Source organism: Lethenteron reissneri, chromosome 58 (genome assembly GCF_015708825.2).
Source record: "Lethenteron reissneri isolate LAM-NWPU_2019-01 chromosome 58, ASM1570882v1, whole genome shotgun sequence".
NCBI lineage: Eukaryota > Metazoa > Chordata > Hyperoartia > Petromyzontiformes > Petromyzontidae > Lethenteron > Lethenteron reissneri.
Genome location: NC_083836.1, coordinates 378,399 through 400,750, shown reverse-complemented (window position 1 = coordinate 400,750; position 22,352 = coordinate 378,399). Strand labels below are relative to the sequence as shown.

Here is a 22,352-nt window from a genome sequence, read left to right as displayed (position 1 = left end):
ACTTACACCTATTGATAGTAATGGCGACCCAACTGAGCGGAGCGAGCGTGACGCGCTGCTTGGAATCCACTGACCCGACTCGCTGTAAGCCCCACGTGTCCGCATTAACCTTCACGGTCGCGGGCTGGGTCGGCATGGGGACACGCGGAGGACACTTTGGGTGGCCGCCGTTAAGAGCCGCTCGGTCTCGACTGGGTGAATTCCGTTACTGGGGAGAGCGGGCTAAATGGCCGTGTTTTATTTTTTGGCTGGGATGACCCGCGTTCGTAAACATCGTTCCATGTTATTTTTAAATCAAACTCGTGGAGCATTTGTTTAAATTATCATGTTTATTTTAGGCGGTTTGGAAGAGCCTAGCCAAAGCGATGCAACAGACCGAGTGTAGCCGTTCGGAAGTTGGATGCCTGCAACGGCTGCCCTGGTTATGTCAATGTGGATTTATGAGACAAAATCCAACACCTGACCGGGAGTGGACCTAACCTAACCTGGAAAGCCATAGAGATACAAATATGTATTATTCTGTGCTGTGGAAGATTATGATTGCTAAAATAAAAAATCATGAACATAAACAAAACTAGAAATAAACTTTTAATTTTACCAGGCAAGGCCCACTGTGCTACGTAGATCTTTTTCAGAAGCGACCTGATCACAACTGATAGCTCAACGAAGTAGCTCATCACGTGTAAATTTATAGCAGCCAAATACGTAGTGTCTTATCACATTTCTATTGCTACTGTACCGTGAATTGATTCCTTGGTCCACGTTGAGGACTCGGTCAGCCAGACTGACTCGCTCCATCCCCACTGTATTCGACCACCACCACGGCAGATCACAACACCTCTCTCTGCTTCTTCCTTCAAACTGCTCAACTGATCGTCTCTCTTCCCCAAGTTCTTATAACCTCACCGAATTCAAAAAACGAATGGACTCTTTGTCTATGACACCTTCGTTCATGCTGTTTGTTGCTGGCTGCTTGGCATTGCTCAGCAATTGTAATTTAAATGAAAAGCACCCATGCAATGGTGGAAGGGGCTGTGGTGGCAATCGAGGCCACGGTGCCGGGACTCTTAAGGTGCTCCTCCAATGTTTGAGGGCGCTGTAATACGATAGAAGCGGACTGAAATACAAGCGGCGCTTAGCCAATCAAAGAAAATGAAACGAGGGGGGCGTGCCACTTATACATGACGTGACCAGCTGGATCCAGGAAAGAATCGTTTGCATTAATTACATGTTATGGATTCTGCTCATTGATTTGCCAGCGGAATTTGAAAAATGTAAATGAGAAAATATTATTTATATAGATTTTTTATTAAAATCTCAATTTTGTGCAGCCATTTCCAGCACGCCTCACGCCGCTTCCGCTTTTTCTCTTAAACAACAGTTTTGTAAAGTTTAGCTTCGTTAACGGTGGGTTTCCTTCTTTGCTGTCAAGCTTCTGGTAGAGTTGTGCAGATGCTGTTGTTTTTGACATTGTTACCACTCGATCTGTCTCTCTTCTCGCTGCCAGGTATTCATCTGGATGTTTCTTCTCTCTCGCTCGTGTTCTGCCACTTTATAAACTTGACCTTTTTTTCTCTTGTTGCCTTTTCCGCTTCATCACTCCACCACCTTGTTTCCTTTTGTTGCATCGGTCTTCCTCTGCTCACTCCCACCGTACTACCTGCTGCTTTCAGTATTCCACTCGCCAGGTGTTCCCACATTTCATTCACGCTCCTCCGAGGCCTTATGCTTTTTAAGTTCTTTAAAGCTTGCCTGCAGAAGTTTTCTTTCTCATTGTTTAGTCGCCACCACTTCACCCTACTTCATTTCTTTTGTCTCACCTCCCTGTTCCTAACTTCTGACACTATGCAATCTGCCACAAGTAGTCGATGTTGTCCAGTCACACACTCTCCAGGGATTACTTTGCAGTTCTCCAATCCTTTCAGGTGCTTCCTCCTCACCAAAATAACATCTATCTGGCTCTTCACCTCTACACTCTGGTAGGTCACCAGATGTCCCTCCTGCTTCTGGAAGTAGGTAGTCACCACTGCAAGATCATTCGCCTGGGCCATTCGAAGAATGTCCTCTCCTCCCGCATTCTTACTGCCATATCCACATCCTTCATGGTTCCTTTCATATCCGTCCTTACCTCTTCCCACTCTTCCGTTTAGGTCTGCGCCCATCACCACTGCTTCATCTACCGGTAAGCTCTGAAACTCCTGGTTTAAGCTCTCCCAAAATGCATCCTCTTGCCCACTGCAGCCCATCTGGAGGGCATTCATGCACCACATTTACAACTCCACTGTCCAGTACTAGTCTAACTATGATCAGTCTGTCATTCACTCATCTGACTTCCACCACCTGTGTCTTAATCTCCTCACTCAGCACAGCTCCAACCCCATGTCGCCTTGCTGAGGTTCCATGGTATAACAATTTAAAACCACATCCAATCTCTTTCGCTTTGCTGCCTTTCCATTTTGTTCCCTGGATGCATGTGATGTCGACTTTCCTTCTTAAGCGGTCCGCTTATTCCTGACCTTTTCCTGTCATTGTTCCAATATTGCACGTGGCCAAACTTATCTTCCTCTCGAACAACCTTCTGCTCTTTACGTTTTGTTTCTCCATTTTGATATGTGCGGACAACGTAACTACCCTTTCTAACTACTACCATCCGGGTCTGCACTCCCTGCTGCGGCAGAGTCATTGGGTCCCGAGATTCTTCGCATCCTCTGCCCGCTCGTAGGTTAAGGGGGACTGAGGGCCACTTGTTTGCAACGACTGTCCATGTTCTGGCTTTATGGTTTTACGGCCGGTTGCCACCAGCCGCCAACTGTCCTCCTATCCTGGCTTGGGACAGGCAGAAACAAATTTCCTGCGGAGTTGTTTTGGATCGCAATTAGCGATCTAAAACACAAGACATGCCCCTTTTTGACGTCACGATACCATACATAGCCAAAGACGCCCACTTCCAAGTGTCCGCTTTTATTTAATGCCCCTTTTATCGTATTACAGCGCCACGGTAGCGAGATGTTAACTACATTGCCTGGTATACAGGAGGTCGTGGGTTTGATCCCAACCTTGATGCCTGTATAGTTGGAGCTTGCATGTTCTCTCTGTGGTCACGTTAATTTTTCTCCAAGTCCTTTGGTTTTTCCCTCCAGATTTAAAAACATGCGTTTAGAATATTTGGCTGCTATAAATTTACACGTGCTAAGCCACTTCGTTGAGCTATCATTTGTGGCCAGGTCTCCTATGAAAAAAGAGCTGTATAGCTAAGTGGGCCTTACCTGGTAATTTTTTTTTCTTAGTTTAGTTTTAGTTTTTTTTTAATACAGGGGGAAAAGTGTGACTTGTAATCTAGAGGATGTGAGTTTTGCGTTGGGAGCCGAGAAGCAGATCGAGTACACGTCTTTCACATGGGACAAGGGCTTTATTATGAGCAGGCGAGCGAGCGTCCGTTGAGAAAACACAATATTTGTTTTGGAATGAAATGGGGCACCACCATGCCAAAAGCTGTTCTTTTTGAGTTTGTGTTGTTTTGAAATGAGAATGTTAATGTTACAAAACATGAAAGTGATTTCAGTCACGAAAATAATCCTAAGAAATAGTATAGCCCTTCATGAATCCACTGCTGGATACTAACCTCCCCATACTTCACCGCCCTGGCCACTGCGGGTTGGCGAATGCTGGTGAGTGGGGTCCAGATGTCACTCGCCACTGATTCTAACAACCATGGTTTGGAATCCAAATCCGGTCAGCCAGGTTCACAACGCAGCGCTCTGACCACTGCACCACCGCTCCCCCAATATCATTCACAGGGGATACGTTCATTTTAATGTGGGATTATCTAATCTTGGCAGGTGTCATAGACTTGGTCAGTGAGATGACCAGGAAATGGCAAAGCACAACAGTGCATTCTTGAATGTAGCAGTGTGGAGCTTTGAGTGTTTCCTCGCATATTGAGTGGCTGTTCTCCGGATGCTCCCACATGTCAAATGTTCAAACTTGAAATTGGCCAAACATCACAAAACAGGACTGGCCATAAAAATATAGTTTTGAGACTCAGTGAGGCCTTCCTGGGTGAATTAGAGGTGCATTTGTGCGAATATGTATGTTAGTTCGGGTCATTATGTATGTAACGAATGGGAAGTAGTGGTTTTACTGTGGTTGATGCACGACACTGATCCCAGCGGTCAGGATGGAAATCCTGCCCTCTGCTCGTAATCCAAACGTGGCTCCCTTACATCACCCCTAGACTGACTCGGCCTAAAATAAGCACTCTTTAATGATAAATAAACGTCAGTGTGTTAGACTTATGGTTGACCCAGTGTGAGATGTTGGGAATGGTTTGGTGAAGGCGTAGAGCACATGTCGGGGAGCTTAGAAGTACAGTATAGAAATAGATTTTGTTGCACAACCCTCTCCTGCTTAGCACCTAGGCCCAGGGAGGCCTGAGTAAGGCCTCTGTGCTGTACAGAACGGCCATTGCCCAAAAACATAACCGTCTATATATTTCTCCTTTTTGAGGCAACGTGGGGGGGGGGGGGGGTGGCCCTGCTGCAGGGTGTCTTGAGATGTGCTGCCGGGGAGCCTCGGTATCAACATTCAGTGATGCGCAGTCATATTGATCATCCTTATTTACCGACGAAGCTACACTGCAGAAGAGTACAATTACTTTATTTTAAGAGGGTTCCGCATTGGGTTGCTTGGCTAACTCCATTTTAAGCTCTATTCTGCTTGTGGGAGAAAAGCAGAGTACCAGCAAAACATCCACATATACGCTAGACTAACACTCAAGGGTCTGTATAGATGGGGATGATGAACCTACTTGTTTCACTGCCGTTTTCTGCGACACCACAACTCAGCATGTTTGGGATTTTCTCCTAATCCACATCATCCATCAACACCTGCCTCTAAAGCATCCAATCGCAGGCCACAGCATCCAGCTCCATAAGCCATTGCTTCCTGGCCAGTGTGGGGGAGCATAGAGAGAGATAAACTAAATTATTTTAAATATTATTAGGTAAGGCCCACTGAGCTATGTAACTCTTTTTCAGGAGCGACTTGGCCACAAATGATCGCTCGGTGAAGTGGCGTATCATCATGTGGAAATGTATAGCAGCCAAATACTCTAAACGCGTGATGTTTCTAAATGTGGAAGAAAAACAGGAGGATCTGGAGAAAAATGCACACTCCAAATTTACAGCAGGCGTCAGGGTCTGGATCGAACCTCCCTCGTGTATACCAGGCGAGGAAGTTGACATCTTGCCCCTGTGGCAACCACAGTGGATAGATCGTGAGTAAGGGGGGTGAGAGACCACCGGGTTCATGGAGACGTGACACTGAGGCCGTTCAGGCACAGTTGGTTCAAGCCTGGGCATTGCTATGGCCCTGGTTTAACCTTTGCATGGAAATGTTGCGATCGGTGGTATTGGGATTCACAAGAACAGTCTGCAGCAGTGGAGATAACGACACACAGCGAAGCTCGCAGATAAATTGTATTACGATTCGGAAGGAGCTCTTGTTATCCAGAATGTCTCATATCTGTGACATCGCACTGCCAATTTATGGTGGTTAAGGGGCATTTTGCTGTTTTCTGTATGATTGACATGCAGTGAAATACCCCTTGCAGAGCTTGACTGAATCACGAGCTAGAAGCCTGTTGAAGTGATTCCTATTGGAGGGGCACTGCAGTGTCATCTTTCATGGAAATTCCCCATGAAACTCACAATGCTGTGTTTTCCTTGAATCCTCACTCATTCTCAGAAGGGTCCCAGATTGGAATGTTTGGCCATTTTCTCCTTCAGCAGTTTTTTTGTTTGTATGTGTGTGAGGAAATTAAAGTGTTCAAAGAAACTCATTGTATACGAGGGAGATAACAAGCAGTTGGGCACAGACAAGTCAAAATCCGCTTGCTGTACTGCCGTCACCTGACCACCACATAGCTCGGTGCACGCCGGCACGCCCCCAGTCAGATAGGATGCTTCACCTTCATGACCTGTCTCTGATACTAGAACGATTGGAGTCTGATTCGTGATGAATCTGAGCAGAGTAAATAGCACTCGCGTGCACTCTCGGGCACACCGCTAATCTGCATGCTTAATAACGGGGGTTATGCCGTGAAAAAAATGATTGCAATATCTGGCAGCGGACATTGCCCCAAGCGCTAATCGGTATAATCTTAAGCGCGGTCACGTGATGCCCCACAATGCCCAGCTCTGAAAGAGTGGCACGGTGCGACTTCAGGCTGTTAAGTGAGTCTTTGCTTTGTGTATGTTTTTTATATTATTATTATATTATTAATGCTGCTGCAAAACCAATGGTACATGTGTGTGTTGTGCTTGGTGCGTTGGCTTTGGGGGTCGATGGGCCTTCATCTCGTCTTGTACCTGTGCCCTTCATTTACCCAGGTGAGAGCCGACTGACATTGATGATCTCTTTTACATAGGAGAAGGGTGACCTTTGCTCACAGTGGGTTTCCATTCACGAGTAAGAGAAATAACTACCGCGAGGTGGTGACGCTATATAGTAGGGAGTGAACTTGCCGATTGTTGCAGAGGTGCATGGTTCAAATCTCGGGGCAACGCTGATTAATACTGCAGTATGTAATAACCATAATAATACAATGGGCCATCTGCTTGAATGGTATCGACCCCCTGACCTCATTTGCAAGAGTAGGATATCATTTATCGGAAAAGACAATGGAACGGGAAGGGGAAGAGAGAGAGAGAATGGGGAATGAGAGGACAAGTATGGAAAAGAAACAGGAGCAAAGGGTCAGGAGAGATGAGGATCGGGAGGAGGAAGAGGCTGCATCAGAGAGGGATGAGAGGGAGGAGGAAGATGCTATGTCTGGGCCTCGACGCTGCTGTGGATGGGCAGAGGGGAGGGATTCAGAGTGGGGGTGCGTTGGTGGGTGTGCGTTGTAGCGGTTGTTGCCCAACTGTGAGGGCCAATGGTGGCGGCTGACGGCTGTCGGCTGCCGTACTGCTGCCGTACTGCTGCCGTACTGCGCCGCGACCAACGGAGAGGGGAGGGCGGAAGGTCATTGGGCCTGGATCGGCCACTGCACTGCACGAAGAGACGGGAGAGTTCGTCTGACCAGCCGAAGTACGGTTAAATAACGCCCTGCAACCTGTGCAATGTGGGGAGGCCCGCATCCAGCAGTGGATTTACATTGTACGTTTTACGGTGATCAAATTTGATTTCATTAATGTATGTTTATTGATTGTCATTGAATCATCAAATGACACTGGCATTCAGTATAAAACATAAATAATTTCAGCCGTTTTTGAACCCACTTTTTGCTCGTCATGGGAGTTGTTTGGCCATACTTCACCACGCCGGTCAGTGCAGCCTGGGGGAGCGTCGAGGGACCCCCAGGGTCTGTTGGGATGATCACTGGGGCTGGACGTGGCACTGCTGTTGGGATGATCACTGCTGCTGGCCGTGGCACTGGTGCTGGACGTTGCCTGAAATCGATCTCTGGTCACCGAGTTTACTGCTCCACCTCCCTGACATTCACTCAACTATAATTTATCCCTTATTATATTAGATAGTTAAGTGATCTTACTATTTCAGTGCCCGTCTGTACCTGCTGTACGTTGTGCCACCTTTGCCTGTAAAGCGTGCACAGACTCTACGGAAGCTAATGCACTTGGCTGCCACTCAAAAACTAAAGTTATTTTCGTTTGTTCAAGGTCACAACTCCCGGTTTTATTCATTTGCCTGTTAAACTGAAGCGCCACAAGTTTAAAGACAAGCCCTCACTACTTACTGGTTGCTCAACCTGAGTTGAAAAACGCATTGGAGTCCATACACACGCACATATAGTCAGTCATAGTTTAGGCATACATGCAGAGACCAATGGGTAGGGGTCCTGAGTGAATAGGTGAGTGAGTGAGTAGGTGGTTGAGTAGGTGAAGGGGTAGGTAAATGATTGGGTATGTGCCCCAACAATCTGTTAAGGCTAATAATGGGGGGGGGGGGGGTCTTTGAGCTAAACTGAAGCACTGCGAGTTTAAATATAATTTTCATTATTTACTGGTCACTCGATGGAGTTGAAAAATGAGTTCCGGTCAATACAGAAAGCACATCGTATCGGCATAGACAGAGAAGAGGAATAGGGGATCCTGAGTGAGTGAGTAGATGAGTAGTGGGTGACTGGTAGGGTGCCACTCAATATAGAGGCATATATAAGGCATAGATGAGGAGGAGGAGAAGAAGAGGAGGATTGGGGGGATCCCAAGCAACCAGTTAATGTTAGAAGATTAGAAAGACATTCTCAGCTGTTGACTTTTACACCAAACAGAACGCACTGAGAGGTTGTGACCCCAGGAAACTGAGATTGGACATTTCCAGAAGCATATTGAGTGACACCCTAACATGCGCGCAACAAATTTGCAACTTAACATTTTAATAATTTTTTAGACATTCACAACATTCTTACTCTACCCAGTGAACACAGTAATATATATATTTTGTAAAGAATGCATACATTTCCTTTTAAGGACTTTTCAGTTAGTTATTGCAATAATAGAATAATAATCGGTAGATATAATTGCTACATAATAGTCGGTTGCTCATCCTCGATTGCAAAATCTTGATCGTATCCGGGCAGATGGTGCTGTGCTTTGAACACTCGACTAAACATTGCGATGCTACTGCCAGTTCAATTCGATGCCTTTTGACGATTCATCTGTCCGCTGGGCTCAAGCATATCTCCACTCGGACAGCCATCCGTCTCTCTGTCCATCCCATCTCGGAGAAATTTTTTGAGAGTTTGGCAAGCTCTCGCTTCAACCGACTTTGAACCCGAGGGGTTTTCTTTGCGGTCGGTCTCAGTTTAAGATCGAGCGAGGAATTCCGCGCACGAGTGGCAGCCACACAGCACCTTTCATTTATTGTGCAAAGCCACAGCTTGCGGCCGCTTATCGGTTTAATTTTGTTTCACAGCGTTTACGTACGATTAAGCGAAGCCTATTAAACGCTCTGTACCTTGTTCAGTTATGGAGGGGGGGGGGGGGGATGTCAACTAAGCTGCTTACTGCTCGTTTGTGGCCGACTTTTTCATAACTTCTCTCTGGTAAACGAGAGAGTGAACATTGTCGATAGTGCTTCTCCAGCACGCTCACCGGTGGTGAGATGTTAACTACCTCGCCTGGTATGCAGGAGGTCGTGGGTTCGATCCTGACCCTGAGGCCTGTATATTTGGAGTCTGCATGTCTCTCGCTGCCCGTGGTCGCATGGATTTTTTTCCAGGTTCTCCGTTTTTTCCTTCCACATTTAGAAATGCGTTTAGAGTATTTGACTGATATGAATTTCCATATTATAAGCCACTGCGAATTTTAAGCTAGGTCGCTTCTGAAAAAGAGTGATATAGTTAATTGGGCCTTACCTGGTAAAATATAAATAGTTTATCTAACTTTCAGTGGCCATGACAAACAAAGCCACTGTTCTTTAAGGAACAGGTATTGAGTCTATTTTTACAGTTAAATGCTTTTTTTTTATTTTGTGATGTCGCTGAAGGGCTTTCATCAGTATATCGGGTTCATATGTCCTTAGCATGTTGCGTTGCTTAAAGCATGTAGCCATGAAGGATTTGTTCCTATACCATGTTTAAGTTTTACCTCCGTGCCACAACATGTAGCCCTCTCAATGATCGTTTGCATTGAATCTCTTCACTCTGAAGAAGGATCACTGTCTGGAACTCATTTACTCAATTGGGATTCAAATATAACCCCCCACTATTCTGTCATCGCAACCCCACTATTCTGTGAAAACTCGGCACTGGAACCTCCTGGAAACAGTCGTGAGGCTTCAGTGAGTAAAAGAAGGTAACAACAATAATATAATACACAATCAAATCTAGAAACAATATGTACGCTCTGGATGATGGCGAGCGCTGCTCATCCTATTCGAATGCAAGACAAATATTTCCTGTATAGCCTTAACAGATTAATTCTAGATTTGAAGCTTTCGTGACTGCAAGGATTCATATTCTTAGGTTTTTTCGGTAAAGTCACGTAGGTAAAACATTTAAATTAATAAAAGTAAAATAAAATAAAAATCACGACGTTTCGGAGGCAACACAGGCTTCCGTCTTCAGGTGGAACCGTCACAGCCACGTGAGCTGTATCAAGTAAATGAGAGATTGCAGGAGCTACCACTCCGTTTATATAATGGTTGGAGAAGGGGGGGGTAAGGGCCAAGTGCAGCACACTTTTTATTAACATGGTAAGGTGAGGCTTAAGAGGGTGAGCCTTTGTTATGGAGAGGTACGGTTTGTGACAACCTGTGACAAGGAGAAAACCACTAAACATGGTAAACCTGTAATAGTTGTCTGTCAAATAAGATTTATTTTATTTTACTTTTATTAATTTTAATGTTTTACCTACGTGACTTTACCGAAAAAACCTAAGAATATGAATCCTTAACAGATTGTTGGGACAAGTTCGGTTGGTGAGCACATATGAAGACCGGCACGGGACATGAGGGGTGGGTGGCCAGCACCACGGCCAGCCCCCTTTTTCTCCCCAGTGGCGATGTTGACACACTGCACCAGGTACTCATTTGAGGCTGAATCGAGCTATGGGAGGCTAAGGACCGGTTCAGATAATCGTCATTGGTGGTGGCTATGAGCGGGAATGGAACTCAGATCGCCGGGTTCATAGCGCAGTGCTCTAACCACTACACTGCCTCTCCCCACTTCTATTCAAATCACACACACACACTCACGTGGGTAGCTGCCAAGCCAACATGTGTTTTGCTTGTTTGCAAACATTCCTCTTAGCTCTGGTTGGCGTCTCCAACTTTGGGAACCAGCTTTGATCAGTTACTCGGGTTGAATTGCTTCATCCAGCTCCTTAATGGAGCCCCAGTAACTTAGAATTTGTACCAAAGACATGAAGTGGATGTACTGTTTTGAGCATTAGAACATATTTAGGCATCTAATTTATGTAAATGAGTGACTACAATCTGTCTAAAGCAAAATTGATACTCCCATAGTAAAGTTAGGATCCATTAAGATTCAACGAGAATATTGATGGTGATTGTAATGATAGCCGTGGAGTGTATGTTGTGTTGATGGTGGTGGAGATGCTGATGTTGACACTGTTGATGGGAATGATAATGGAACTGCATGTGCGGTATTGCCGCTGGTGGAGATGGCAATGATTGAGCATTAGATGACGATTGTGATATCGTGTATGTGATACTGACGTTGAATTCATGATGGCCGTAATGTTGGTAATGATAATAATGGTAGTGGTCTGTTTTTGATTGATCGTCATTGTGGAATTGGTAGGTCACATTTCAAGTTTATATTATTGAACCAGGTTAGACTCAAGAGACCAGGTTGAGTCTCATTTGCAAGAGTGACCTGGGGACTTAGTCTGCCAGTATGGAGCAGAGTAATCCCGATTGAGTAATTTGTGGTGTAATCTTCGAATTTGACAAATTTGGACCCTGACACAATGGCCTACCCTTGCGAATGACGTCCGGGAATCTTTAACGTCCACTGTGCAGCAAACGGCGCGTAGTAGTATTATTATTATTGTGGTTATTGCATATAGCTGTGTTAATCGGGGCGGCCGCTAGATTCGAACCGCGAAACTCTGCAACAAGTGGTGAACGAGCTACCGCCAGGCCACGTCACCGCGCTAATGATTATGGTCGTGGTATCGATGGCTGTGTATGTGGTAATGATGGGTTTAATTATGATGGGTTGCGCAACCCTCGGCCTTGCACTTTTGAGCCAGTACTGAAGTGTCAGCATGTGAGAAGATGACCCACAGTGAACTGTAATCATTGCATGTGCATTGCTACGAGTCATTTATGATTGCATGCCCTTGCCAGAATTTTGCAGGGAGCCGCAGGCAGAGGTGACATATAAGAAATATGCCTCAGTTTGGCTGTTAGGTAATAACCCCCTTTTATGCGCATGTTGAGCTGTGTTCGTCTGTGGTTGCAAAAACGTGGTGGAGGTGACGCGTATTTTTTGTATGAATGTTCCTGTAAGAACCGATGTTTTATGGCTGGATTGTTCCCTTGGCTTGATGTCCCAATGCTGGCGCACTGACCCAGAAGCTCCTGAGTTCAAGTCCCGAGCACTGGCTATTTCAGAGAGCCCGATGCTTTGTCAGCATACTGAGCCAGAACATCAACATTCCTGGGTTGCAGCCCCAGTGATGGGTGTCATTTTTGGGCTGTACCTGCAACTGGTTTCCTTTTAAAAGGAATTAATGAACACAATATAACGCCATATTAAAAACTAGGAAAGCCTCTCAATTTCAATATGCTTTTTAAGGAGAGTCCCACACCAGCACGTTTGGCGATTTTCTTTTTTAATGTGGAAGCAAGTTCTTCGGTGACACTACTGCTGCGTCGTTGGCAGTGGCGCTCAAATAACAATAAACTTAACACGTTCGTCAATAACATAGTAACCCAAAAACGTTTATTATCAATAACATGGTGGCCTTCAAAGGGAAACTATACAATAGGTGACGTTTTGCACAATGGCCCTTCTTCATAGCGCACAAATGGAGAAGTCAGAGGGACAGTAGTAAGAGACTGAGACTGTAATTTTACACTTTTACTTTCGATTTATGAGAAAACTGCAGCACGCATTTATATGAGGTGCAGACACTCAAATGTTTGCACAAATTATTTTATGAATCTTCTCGCTGTTCCACCATTCGTTGGGACCGAGTGGGTTTGCAAGTTAAACAAATATCTGCGTGAGCCACCAACCCCGCGCCGGCTCGTAGGCATTTGCCGGAGGACTACTGCAGCGCCACCGCTCCTCCATGTCGCTGCATTGCGAGGGAGATCGATGTGGAGCGGATCGCAATGAGAAGCAGAATAACAAGAAGACTGCCTCCTTTGGAGAACACTCCCGCAGTCCGCATGATCCTGTTGTTTATTTGTTCTGTGCCTGTAAACTTACAAGTCTAGAGACTCGGTGTCTTTCCCATGCTGAAACTAACAACAAAGTTAGCACTGCCATCTTCGTTTTCATCGTTAGCCTTCATCGTGATCTTAACCGGTATTTGTATCATCTTTATGATATCTATCCTCGTAATATTTATCATTATAATCAGAATCATATCGGGGTGCCTGAAAGCTACTTCTGTTCCTTGCCTATATGCACTATCTGGCATAGTGCCCCTAACATTAGGAGGAGAGTAGCAGGTGACCACGACTGGCAAATCCTAGAGTGGGACGTCCGTCATCCGCTACATGGCCATCAGCCAGCACACCGTCGTCTGTCATTGAGAAACAGCTTCTTGTGCTCCACCGTACCACTGACCACATCACCAGAATCTGCTAGAACTTCCCTTTGGGAGAAGTAATGGGGAAAATTCAGTGGCGAAGCCACTGAATGGAGCCGGCGAGGAATCGTCATTTCCAGTGAGGAGCTCTCATCTGGCTCCAATTCCAAATGGCATACATGGCGGAGCCTAAACAGACTGAAAATGGGCTTCTGCAAATGCATCTCTCATGAAATCATGGGGCTTCTGCACAACCGAACAATGTGCTTGTCAGGAGAAGCAAACCATTGATCATCTCCTGAGATGCCCTGCAGCACCACAATGCACTCTTCAAGATTTGGCAAAACACCAGAAGCGGTGGCTTGTTCAGAATATTGGGAAAATACTTAATAGGTTGTACAGGAGACACGAAGAAGAATAGTCATTATCACGTGTCCTCATCATTCTTCATTCTCATGAGCACCTTCATCTTCACCGTTATCTTTATTGTCATAATCATCATCATAATAGTTATCAATACTACCACGACCATCATCATCATCCTCTGTCCTAGGTATCCATCGCACACATCTTGCGAAGCTTCTTTCCCATGGGCATCAAGTAGGTGCCATACCCTGGCTTGCTGGGGAAAGGCAGTACAGCAAAGTGCGGACTGATATCGTCTGTCCCTTCTGCTCTCGGATAGAGTGTTGCCCCCTTGCACACGTGGATTTTCTCGGGGTGCTCCAGTTTCCTCCCACATGTATAAACACTCGTTAGTTGGCTGATAACACCTTAATATATATGTAGAGGATTGCAGAGCTTCGGCAATTGTTGGTAGCGCCGGCTCACCCCGCCTGATTGCTGCCTTTTAGCTCATCTTTGGTTCCACGGCGATTGTGAGATGCAATTTGCATGAACGTTGACACAATATAAAACTAACACATTACATATTCCGCTGCTTTTGTGCCTATTACGTACATATATCCTATTGTTTGGCAAACTTGTTAATTGATTGTGATGTTTCTACTTGATTACATGAAGACAGGACCACAATGCATATTAAAAACTCAAGACCAGAGTCAATAACACTCCTTATAAGGAAAAACATAGGCGACGTTTCCGGCAATGACCCTTCTGCAAAGTGCACGGTACAATTAATCGAAGGGTAATCAGACATGGAGACACTTTCAACGAAGTTATTCGAGCGATTTTCACAAGAGGTTTGCTAAATATTGTACTGTAGATACTATATAAACAGGAAATATTAATCATCTCACATTTGCTGACAAAGTAAGTTTTATATCTAATGGGAGGAGAGAGCAGGCAATGTTAGAATAACTCACTAAAGAAGGCTCCAAAGTTAGGCTCAAGTTAATTCAAGTCAAAGCTAAATTCATGATCATCATTCCCTTAAATATTATTTATCATCATTATCATCATCAGCATCATCCAAATGCCGATGATTGCCTTGGAGTGCTGTGTAAGAATCTTTCATCTGGCAACAACAAGCGGCACTAGTGAATTTGGACTATGGAAAATGTGGGGTTGCTTCATCGCAAACTAAACATGGATCACTTTCTATCCCACAGCATCGCCGTCGTGTGTTTTGGTTGGACAGATGACCAGCAGATAAGCCAAGCCCCATGGCCCCGCTAGGACGAGAAATGCACAGAGTTTGAACCACATGGCTCGGGACAAGCTGCAGTGTGTCGCTGTGGCGTCACGCTGCGTGTTCGTTTATACAGTTTTGTGTATAAACCAGATTTGGGGGGTGGGGGTGGAGGAACAGTGGCGCAGTCGTTTGTGCACTCCGCTAATGGTCACCGCATCGCGCGCTTTCATATGCACTTTTGCGGCCGTCTGGAATGCTCTTTCCGATATTTGGAAGCCACTGGAGCTGTGCACTTTTAAATAATCTGGATTGAATACCCATTTGTTTAAAACCGCTTTTTGTATTTTGTTTGTTTTCCTTCCCCCGCACATCCGATTAGCATGGTTGGCTACGTACGGTACAAAAGAAGTACAACATACGTACATATTGTGAACGCAAGATAAGTTCGAAGGAGGTATCACAGGAGCGCTTCACTCCACTACTCCTGATGCAATTATCTGGTTCAACCACGTCAATGTGGAATTCTGGTTACGTCCCTACGTCCACATCAGCCATCCCAAGAAGGAGGATGGTTTGATTGATCTCTGAACTGGTCCTGTCCTCTTTCCCCCCTTCTCTGTGGTAGCACATGGTCAAACATTCCCCAGAACCGACAGAACCTCATCCAGCAGTGGATTAGGGATGTCCGTTTTATTAAAGTATAAAACAGATGTGCGCACAAACGTTGCAACTTAATGTGGATTGATGTCCAAATGAAAGTGCGATAGTGAATGAGAACATTTAATACAAGAGATAGTAAATAAACAGTTGATTAATAAAAACATTTTTATCATGCTCTCAGTATTGGCATCGAATCTAGCTTGCAACGGTGTGTCATTTCCCATTAATAAATGTGCATGTGAGTGGTACCACTTCAGATTCATAGATTCCCTCTATAATACAATAAAATAATAACGTTTATTTATATATATACTTCTGTCGGTCATGCAAATTGGGTCTCACAATTGCTGAGGAACCGCAGACAAACTGGAAGGCAACCGGGGCGGTGTGTCCGCGCTCCCAAGCTCTACAGTCCTCTATTTGTTAAGATTTTTTCGGCCAATTAATGAGTGTTCATTCATACCGGAGGAAACCAAAAACTTCTGAGTCGATGAATTATCAATGAATTGTTGCTATTTAGGGTCATGATTAATTTAATTAATTCCCAACCCCCGGATTGTATAATCAACATCAAGTCATGACATAAAGTATCCATTAGGACCTCTGGCTGAGCAGCGGTTCATGTTAGATAATGGGCCCACAGAAATAAATGTTCCAGAACTACTTTGGAAATCCACTTTTCAAGCGACATCCAGTAGTCGGCTGAAAGTCTTCACTTGCTCTGCACGTAAAAGCAATGCTCATCCCATAACAGTCAAACCGATATCGTTTTACTTAGCAGAGCTGTAATTTATCAAAAATAAGTGCAGAACCAAATTCAACTTGATGGATGTTTGTGTTCAGTCGTTGGCTGAGACCATCATTGCACTACAATTGAAGAATGCGTTCTTCCCTCCGAGTTTTTTCTCTACATTTAGAATCAATGTGTGTTTAGAGTATTTGTCTGCAATAAACTTCCACGTGATAAGCCACTTCGTTGACCTACCATTTGTGATTGCCAGGTCACTTCTGAAAAAGAGCTACGTACCTGAGTGGGCCTTACTTGATAAAATAAAAAAAATAGTTTAGTTGAATAATGTACTGAATGTAGTAGCTACCGGTGGCTACAGGGGATATATTTTGCCCATTATGTAAAACATTTACTCCTTAGAACATTGCGCATGTAACGATTTGATGCGTGGATCATGAGCTTAAGAATCAACATCAATCGATGAGTCCATGATTCGTATAACAGTGTAGAGTTATGCTGCTGTAGATTATATTGTGTAGGACAATCACCCAATTTGGAAGCAGGTATTTGAGCCTGGATGATGCTTGTTACACGGTTATTATAAATATTGTATTAACCTTGAGTCGCAAGAGCCAGTGACCACATGCCAGCGCTCTAATTGCCTAAATCCCAAATGAGGAAACTTTCCAAAGTTAATAAAATACAGGCCTCAGTGATGTGGGTAAAAAGTCTTGTTTTTTTGTCATCGATGCTGCCATTCACTGGTATAGTTATGCATAACTCTTTGCGATGTATAATGTTTATTTTGGGTTAGGTCGTGTAAATACATTTTTTGTAAACCTTCCTCCACCCGACACTGCCAATCAATAAAAGTGCCACGGGAATGAATCGTGACGAATTTATGACCGCTTCAGCAGCACCATCGCTGTGGTGGAGAATAATCTCGCAACATTTCAAAGAGTGCGACGTTTCGCCGGAGATGACATCCAATGTCATGAGGTTGTTCACCGCAGCTCAGATCTCGAGTCATCTGAGCTGTTAACAACCTACACAGACATACAGGGTGCATAGCCTGCCGGGTAAACGCGTTCCCACCTCATCAGCGGGTGCACCACAGCGCCCTCTATGGGAATGTGGCGCTACTGCTACAAACTTCCCCGATAATATAATTAGGGTTCGGATTAACTAAACAATTTTTTTTATTTTACCAGGTAAGGCCCACTGCTATATAGCTATTTTTCAGAAGCGACCTGGCCACTTCAAAGAAGTGTCTTGTCTTATGTGGAAATTCATAACACCCAAATACTCTAAATGCATGTTGATTCTAAATGTGGAAGGAAAAACCAGAGGACCTGGATAAAAATCCACACAACCACAGGGAGAGAGACACGCAAACTCCAAATATACAGCAGGCGTCAGGGTTAGAATCAAACCCACGACCTCCTGTTTACCAGGCCAGGTAATTAACATCTCGCCACCTTACCCCCAAAAACACTCAGAGCCTCACTTATGTCTGAGTGGACAGTCAGTTTACAGTTACCTCATGCAGGAAAAGTGCATAAGTATTTGGATTTTGTGGATTTTTTTCCCCAGGAACAACAAAAAAACCCTTCCTGTAACTGATATCTTAACCAGTAGTTCGGGCCCCTCTGTTCACCAACCCACACTCGCCAGCTTGGTGACGTATGATCAACAACAATCGCCATTCGCCACTAAGAGGCGGTGACTTCGCTACGGCGCTTGTGCCAGGAAATGTGCACTTTAAGGCCACATGATGTGTCGAATGCCCGAATGCAGGTCACGGAACAGACCCAGATGCCATGCGCTGACTGAGATAGCTGGCCGATGCACCATTTTTGCCCTCTACTGTGCCAACTTGCTGTGTTTTAGCTGCCGGTAGCGCCTCTCGTTGTTGTGAGCATCGCTCCTCTTCCCTGCATTGTTGCTGGAGGGCGACTGCCTCCAACCGCCCAGTAGCGTCCTTCACGAGCCTCCTCCATTGAGGCCGATCTTGACACCGCTGGTACCAGTCATCAGCAAGTCCACTCGGCTCCACATCCTCTTGTACCGCATCAGTCCATCTCTTCTGTCGCCCGTGCTGCTCCCGTTTAGCCCCCTCTATCCAGCCGAACAAAAGCTGTTTGCGCATGCGGTGGCTGGGCATGCGGGCTACATGACCCAGCCAACGCAGCCTTGCCTGCCGGAGAAGCTCACCGATGGGACTTTTTAAAGGATTTGTGAGCTCGTACAATCCAGCCTGGTATGGTCAAACAACCCCCATGACTGACACAGCATGGGGAGGCCTTCATCCAAAGGTTCATTGATAAACGCTCTGAATTGCTGTAATGTCGGGAATTCCATGCTGAGTTAGTGTGTGGGAGGCACGCAGACACTTGCATTGAGTGGGAGGAACACACTGATAATTGATTGAATGCAATAAAAAATTCAAAACATTACGAACTACCACCCCCATACAGTACTATAAAATAACATTCTTTACCTTTTGCGTGGAGAATATATCATACTATATGAGAAAAAAAGTTTTGCCGGCTGATTTGCTGCCTGGCTCCCGCCGCGAGTGCAGCGCGTGCGTGGTGGTGGCGGCATCGTCGTGCACATCAGCGTGATGATGCCATCACCCGCCATCCCACAGCGTTTCGCCGGGTGCCCGTGTGGTGCTGACGTCACGCTTCGCCCCCCCCCTCCCCGTTCACGCTCCACCCTCGGACGTGTGTCCCGAGCGAACGCTTGGGCACTATATGAATATATATTGTCTGCCTATTTATTTGCTTACTTATGTTCTCTGTGACAAAGCTAATGATAATGTTATGTATTACAGAAATAATTTAGCATCGAACGAGGACCTGTATCTAATCGAGTCCTTGCAGCTCAGCGTTGGTTCAAACAAGCCGGACTGCTGGTGAGACATTGTCAAAAGCGGTCCAGACTTTTGCTTGTGCTGAACCAATGCTGCTGAAATTTTTCACTCCCAGAGAGCATCTTTTTGTTACTTATATTTTGTAATTCTAGATTTGAAGCTTTCGTGACTGCAAGGATTCATACTCTTAGGTTTTTTCGGTAAAGTCACGTAGGTAAAAATAAATAATAAAAATTATAGAAATCAAATAATAAATCACGACGTTTCGGAGGCAACACAAGTCTCCGTCATCAGGTGGGGACCGTCACAGCTAAATTTACTGTATCAAGTGAGGCAAAATTCCAATATTTTGTAGTTGGAGGAACAGGTATGTAAAGGGAGACATCTGTTTATTTATTTTGGACTTTAAATCTACTGTATATGTTCAAAAGGGACTTTTCACAATTACAAATTCAACAATTGCAGGTGTGGAGTTGATTCTGCTATACATATCTTGAGTGCAGTCTGCTGGAAAGTGGATGCTAATGGTCTTGTCACATTACCACATATCAGTGCCGTAGCACAAATCCCATCTTCAATAAAGCATCTGCAACTAAATCGTCACAGAAAAGATGGATATTTATGTTTTGGTGTATTGCTCAAACGTATTCGACTCTGGTTGTCTGGTTATATGCAGAATGGCGGACACAAATGTTTATATATATTGGCAGTCGTGTAATGATGAGGATTATGATGACAATCTGAATCTGGTTTGGTGGCACTGTGGTTAGTCGAGCACTTGGCTCAATATAAATGTCCTGAACATCTGTGAAAAAGAGCTTCATAGCGCATCGGATTTCTCCAGGAAAAATTTTGATTCTGATTCTGTGAGTGATTGATGGAATGTACGTATCACTTTGTGGGAAGTCAGTAGTAGTTTCCCTTTGGACAAACTGTCCCCCACCATAGGATTGTGGAATTTCCACCACTGTCTCAGAGTCGTAAGTGACGAGCACTAACCTGTGCTTGTTTGAGACACTTTAGGCCCGGTTCACGTACTGATGAATGTTCCTTTTCATAATTTTTTTGGCAAAACGAGCCATGTCTTCATTACCAACCGATGGAACACATTGCCAAGGTGATGTGGCAAATCGCCAAGATGTGTTTTGTCCAGATGTCAGTCTGCCGCTTTTGACTTTTTAATGCTTTGCAACTGAAGTTGAAAGCGTGTATGCATCAGCTCCGTCTATCCATCCATCCATATTGGGGATTGGGGTGGGGGAGGCCACACTAACTCTTGTAAAGATAATCAGATCGAAACAAAACTACCAAAACTTTGAGATCCAAACCAAAGAGGACCATGTTTGCAAATATGCAACGGCGATTTTCTCTGACAGCTGCCTGATGTCTTCCACGCTATGTTTTAAACACTTCATTAGACAACACGTGCGCACATCCGTGCGTACATATGATTTTTCTTCCTCTTTATAGCAATATGCTGAAATTGAGGATGTTAATACGATTTAGCAAAAATATTAAGTGGTATCAAACTCTTTTTCCCTGACGGTGCAGGACTGAGACGCCATCAACCTGAGTTGAACTCTTGACCAGTGACCCCATCGTCGTCGTCGCCCATCCTCCGGCTGGCTGCCCCTGCTCGCTCGGAAACAGCCCGCCGCTCCCTCCGGGCCACCTGCCCTCCAGCTCGTCCCAGAAATGGACCTGCGACAGGAGCTGCCCTGGCCGCTGGTGCTGCCCCTGCGCGCCCTGCTGTGGGCCGTGTCGGCCATCTCGGCGCTGCCCCGGCTCCTCTTCCCGGACGAGGCCCGGCGGAGGCGCCTGGAGGCCGTGGCACGCCTCAAATCCACGAGCGGCGCCGGGAGAGGTAAGCGGCGTGTGACGCCGTGGGCGCCCGTGTGAGACAGGCCGGATGAGGGCCCCCCCCCCCCCCGTGCCGCATCGATCGTGGGGGTTATTGGAATGTTCGTCGCCACCGCTGTGGCTGGTCGTTGCGGGTTAGTAAAGTGAATTTTGAATTTCGCCCTGGACCTCTCTACCACTGACGTTAGCCAACTCAATAGACGAACAGATAACACTTATCCTTGTATGTATGTTGAACTTATTTCGCACCCTACGTAGCCAACCGTACTAATTGGAGGTTCAGGGGAAGGACAACGAACTGAACACAAAAGGCAGTTTTAAAATGTACGCGCTCTAACACAATGTGTTTGTTTGCGTATGCACAGAAATGGTGTACTTTTGCCTTTGTGTTGTTTGAAACTTATGGTATTCTGGCCTGCACTTATTTTTGTTACGGTGGGTTTGCCGTGTCACTTACGGACCGGTTTCTACATGTCGTGCTGAATGGTTGTGTACATTATAATTGTATTCTTTACATGGAGAGGCAGATATATTTTGGAGACATATCGTTTGCTTATCCATTTTGTTATTTACGTTCTCCATAGCGACGATGCAAATTGATTATTTTTAGGCAACTCTGGTCTCTGGGTTCATGACACAGTGTGCCAACCACAGTGTCACCAAATCCATCTGTGATCCTCTACACTCCTCCATAATATTAATGGTCCTTACACTTCGATTTAAAGCTTTCGTGACTGCAGGGATTCATCTTCTTGGTTCTTTCGGTAAAGTCACGTAGAAGGGAAGTAATAAAATAATAAAAATAAAACATAATAAAATAAAATAATTCTCACGACGTTTCGGCTACAACGCAAGCAGCCGTCTTCAGGTGAAGAATGAGGCAATGCCAAGCTAGGAGCTTATATATAAGCTGCGTTGGAGGTGGAAGAAGAGCACTCTTCTAACACCTCCAACGCAGCTTATATATAAGCTCCTAGCTTGGCATTGTCTCATTCTTCACCTGAAGACGGCTGCTTGCGTTGTAGCCGAAACGTCGTGAGAATTATTTTATTTTATTATGTTTTATTTTTATTATTTTATTACTTCCCTTCTACGTGACTTTACCGAAAGAACCAAGAAGATGGGTCCTTACACTGTTACCCATGTGATCTGTTGATGCTGATTGGCATTGTTATCTTCACAGAAACTTGACAGGTGCATCGAAGCTGTTCTTGGCACATTCGACCCCATGTGGTCTACTGCTGACTGCCCCAACCCCAACAATTGCCCCATATGTACACATAATCGGGAAGAGAAGGTTGTGATGAATGGGGCATGTGTGCAGGATGAAGGAGGATAGGGTCAGCAACTTGGGAGTTCGGGAATAGAATGTGTCAGGAA

At 45.2% G+C, this 22,352-nt stretch overlaps 1 protein-coding gene across 1 annotated transcript in view; it reads left to right on the top strand.

Moving 5' to 3' along the window:
* The window catches only part of LOC133357576 (long-chain-fatty-acid--CoA ligase 4-like), a 71,704-nt gene that overhangs the window by 5,791 nt on the left and 43,561 nt on the right, over positions 1–22,352 (top strand). The window contains 2 exon segments of the mRNA XM_061575564.1: positions 10,419–10,543; positions 20,664–20,976. Coding sequence (XP_061431548.1) covers positions 20,808–20,976 — 169 coding nt within the window. The 5' untranslated portion in view covers positions 10,419–10,543; positions 20,664–20,807.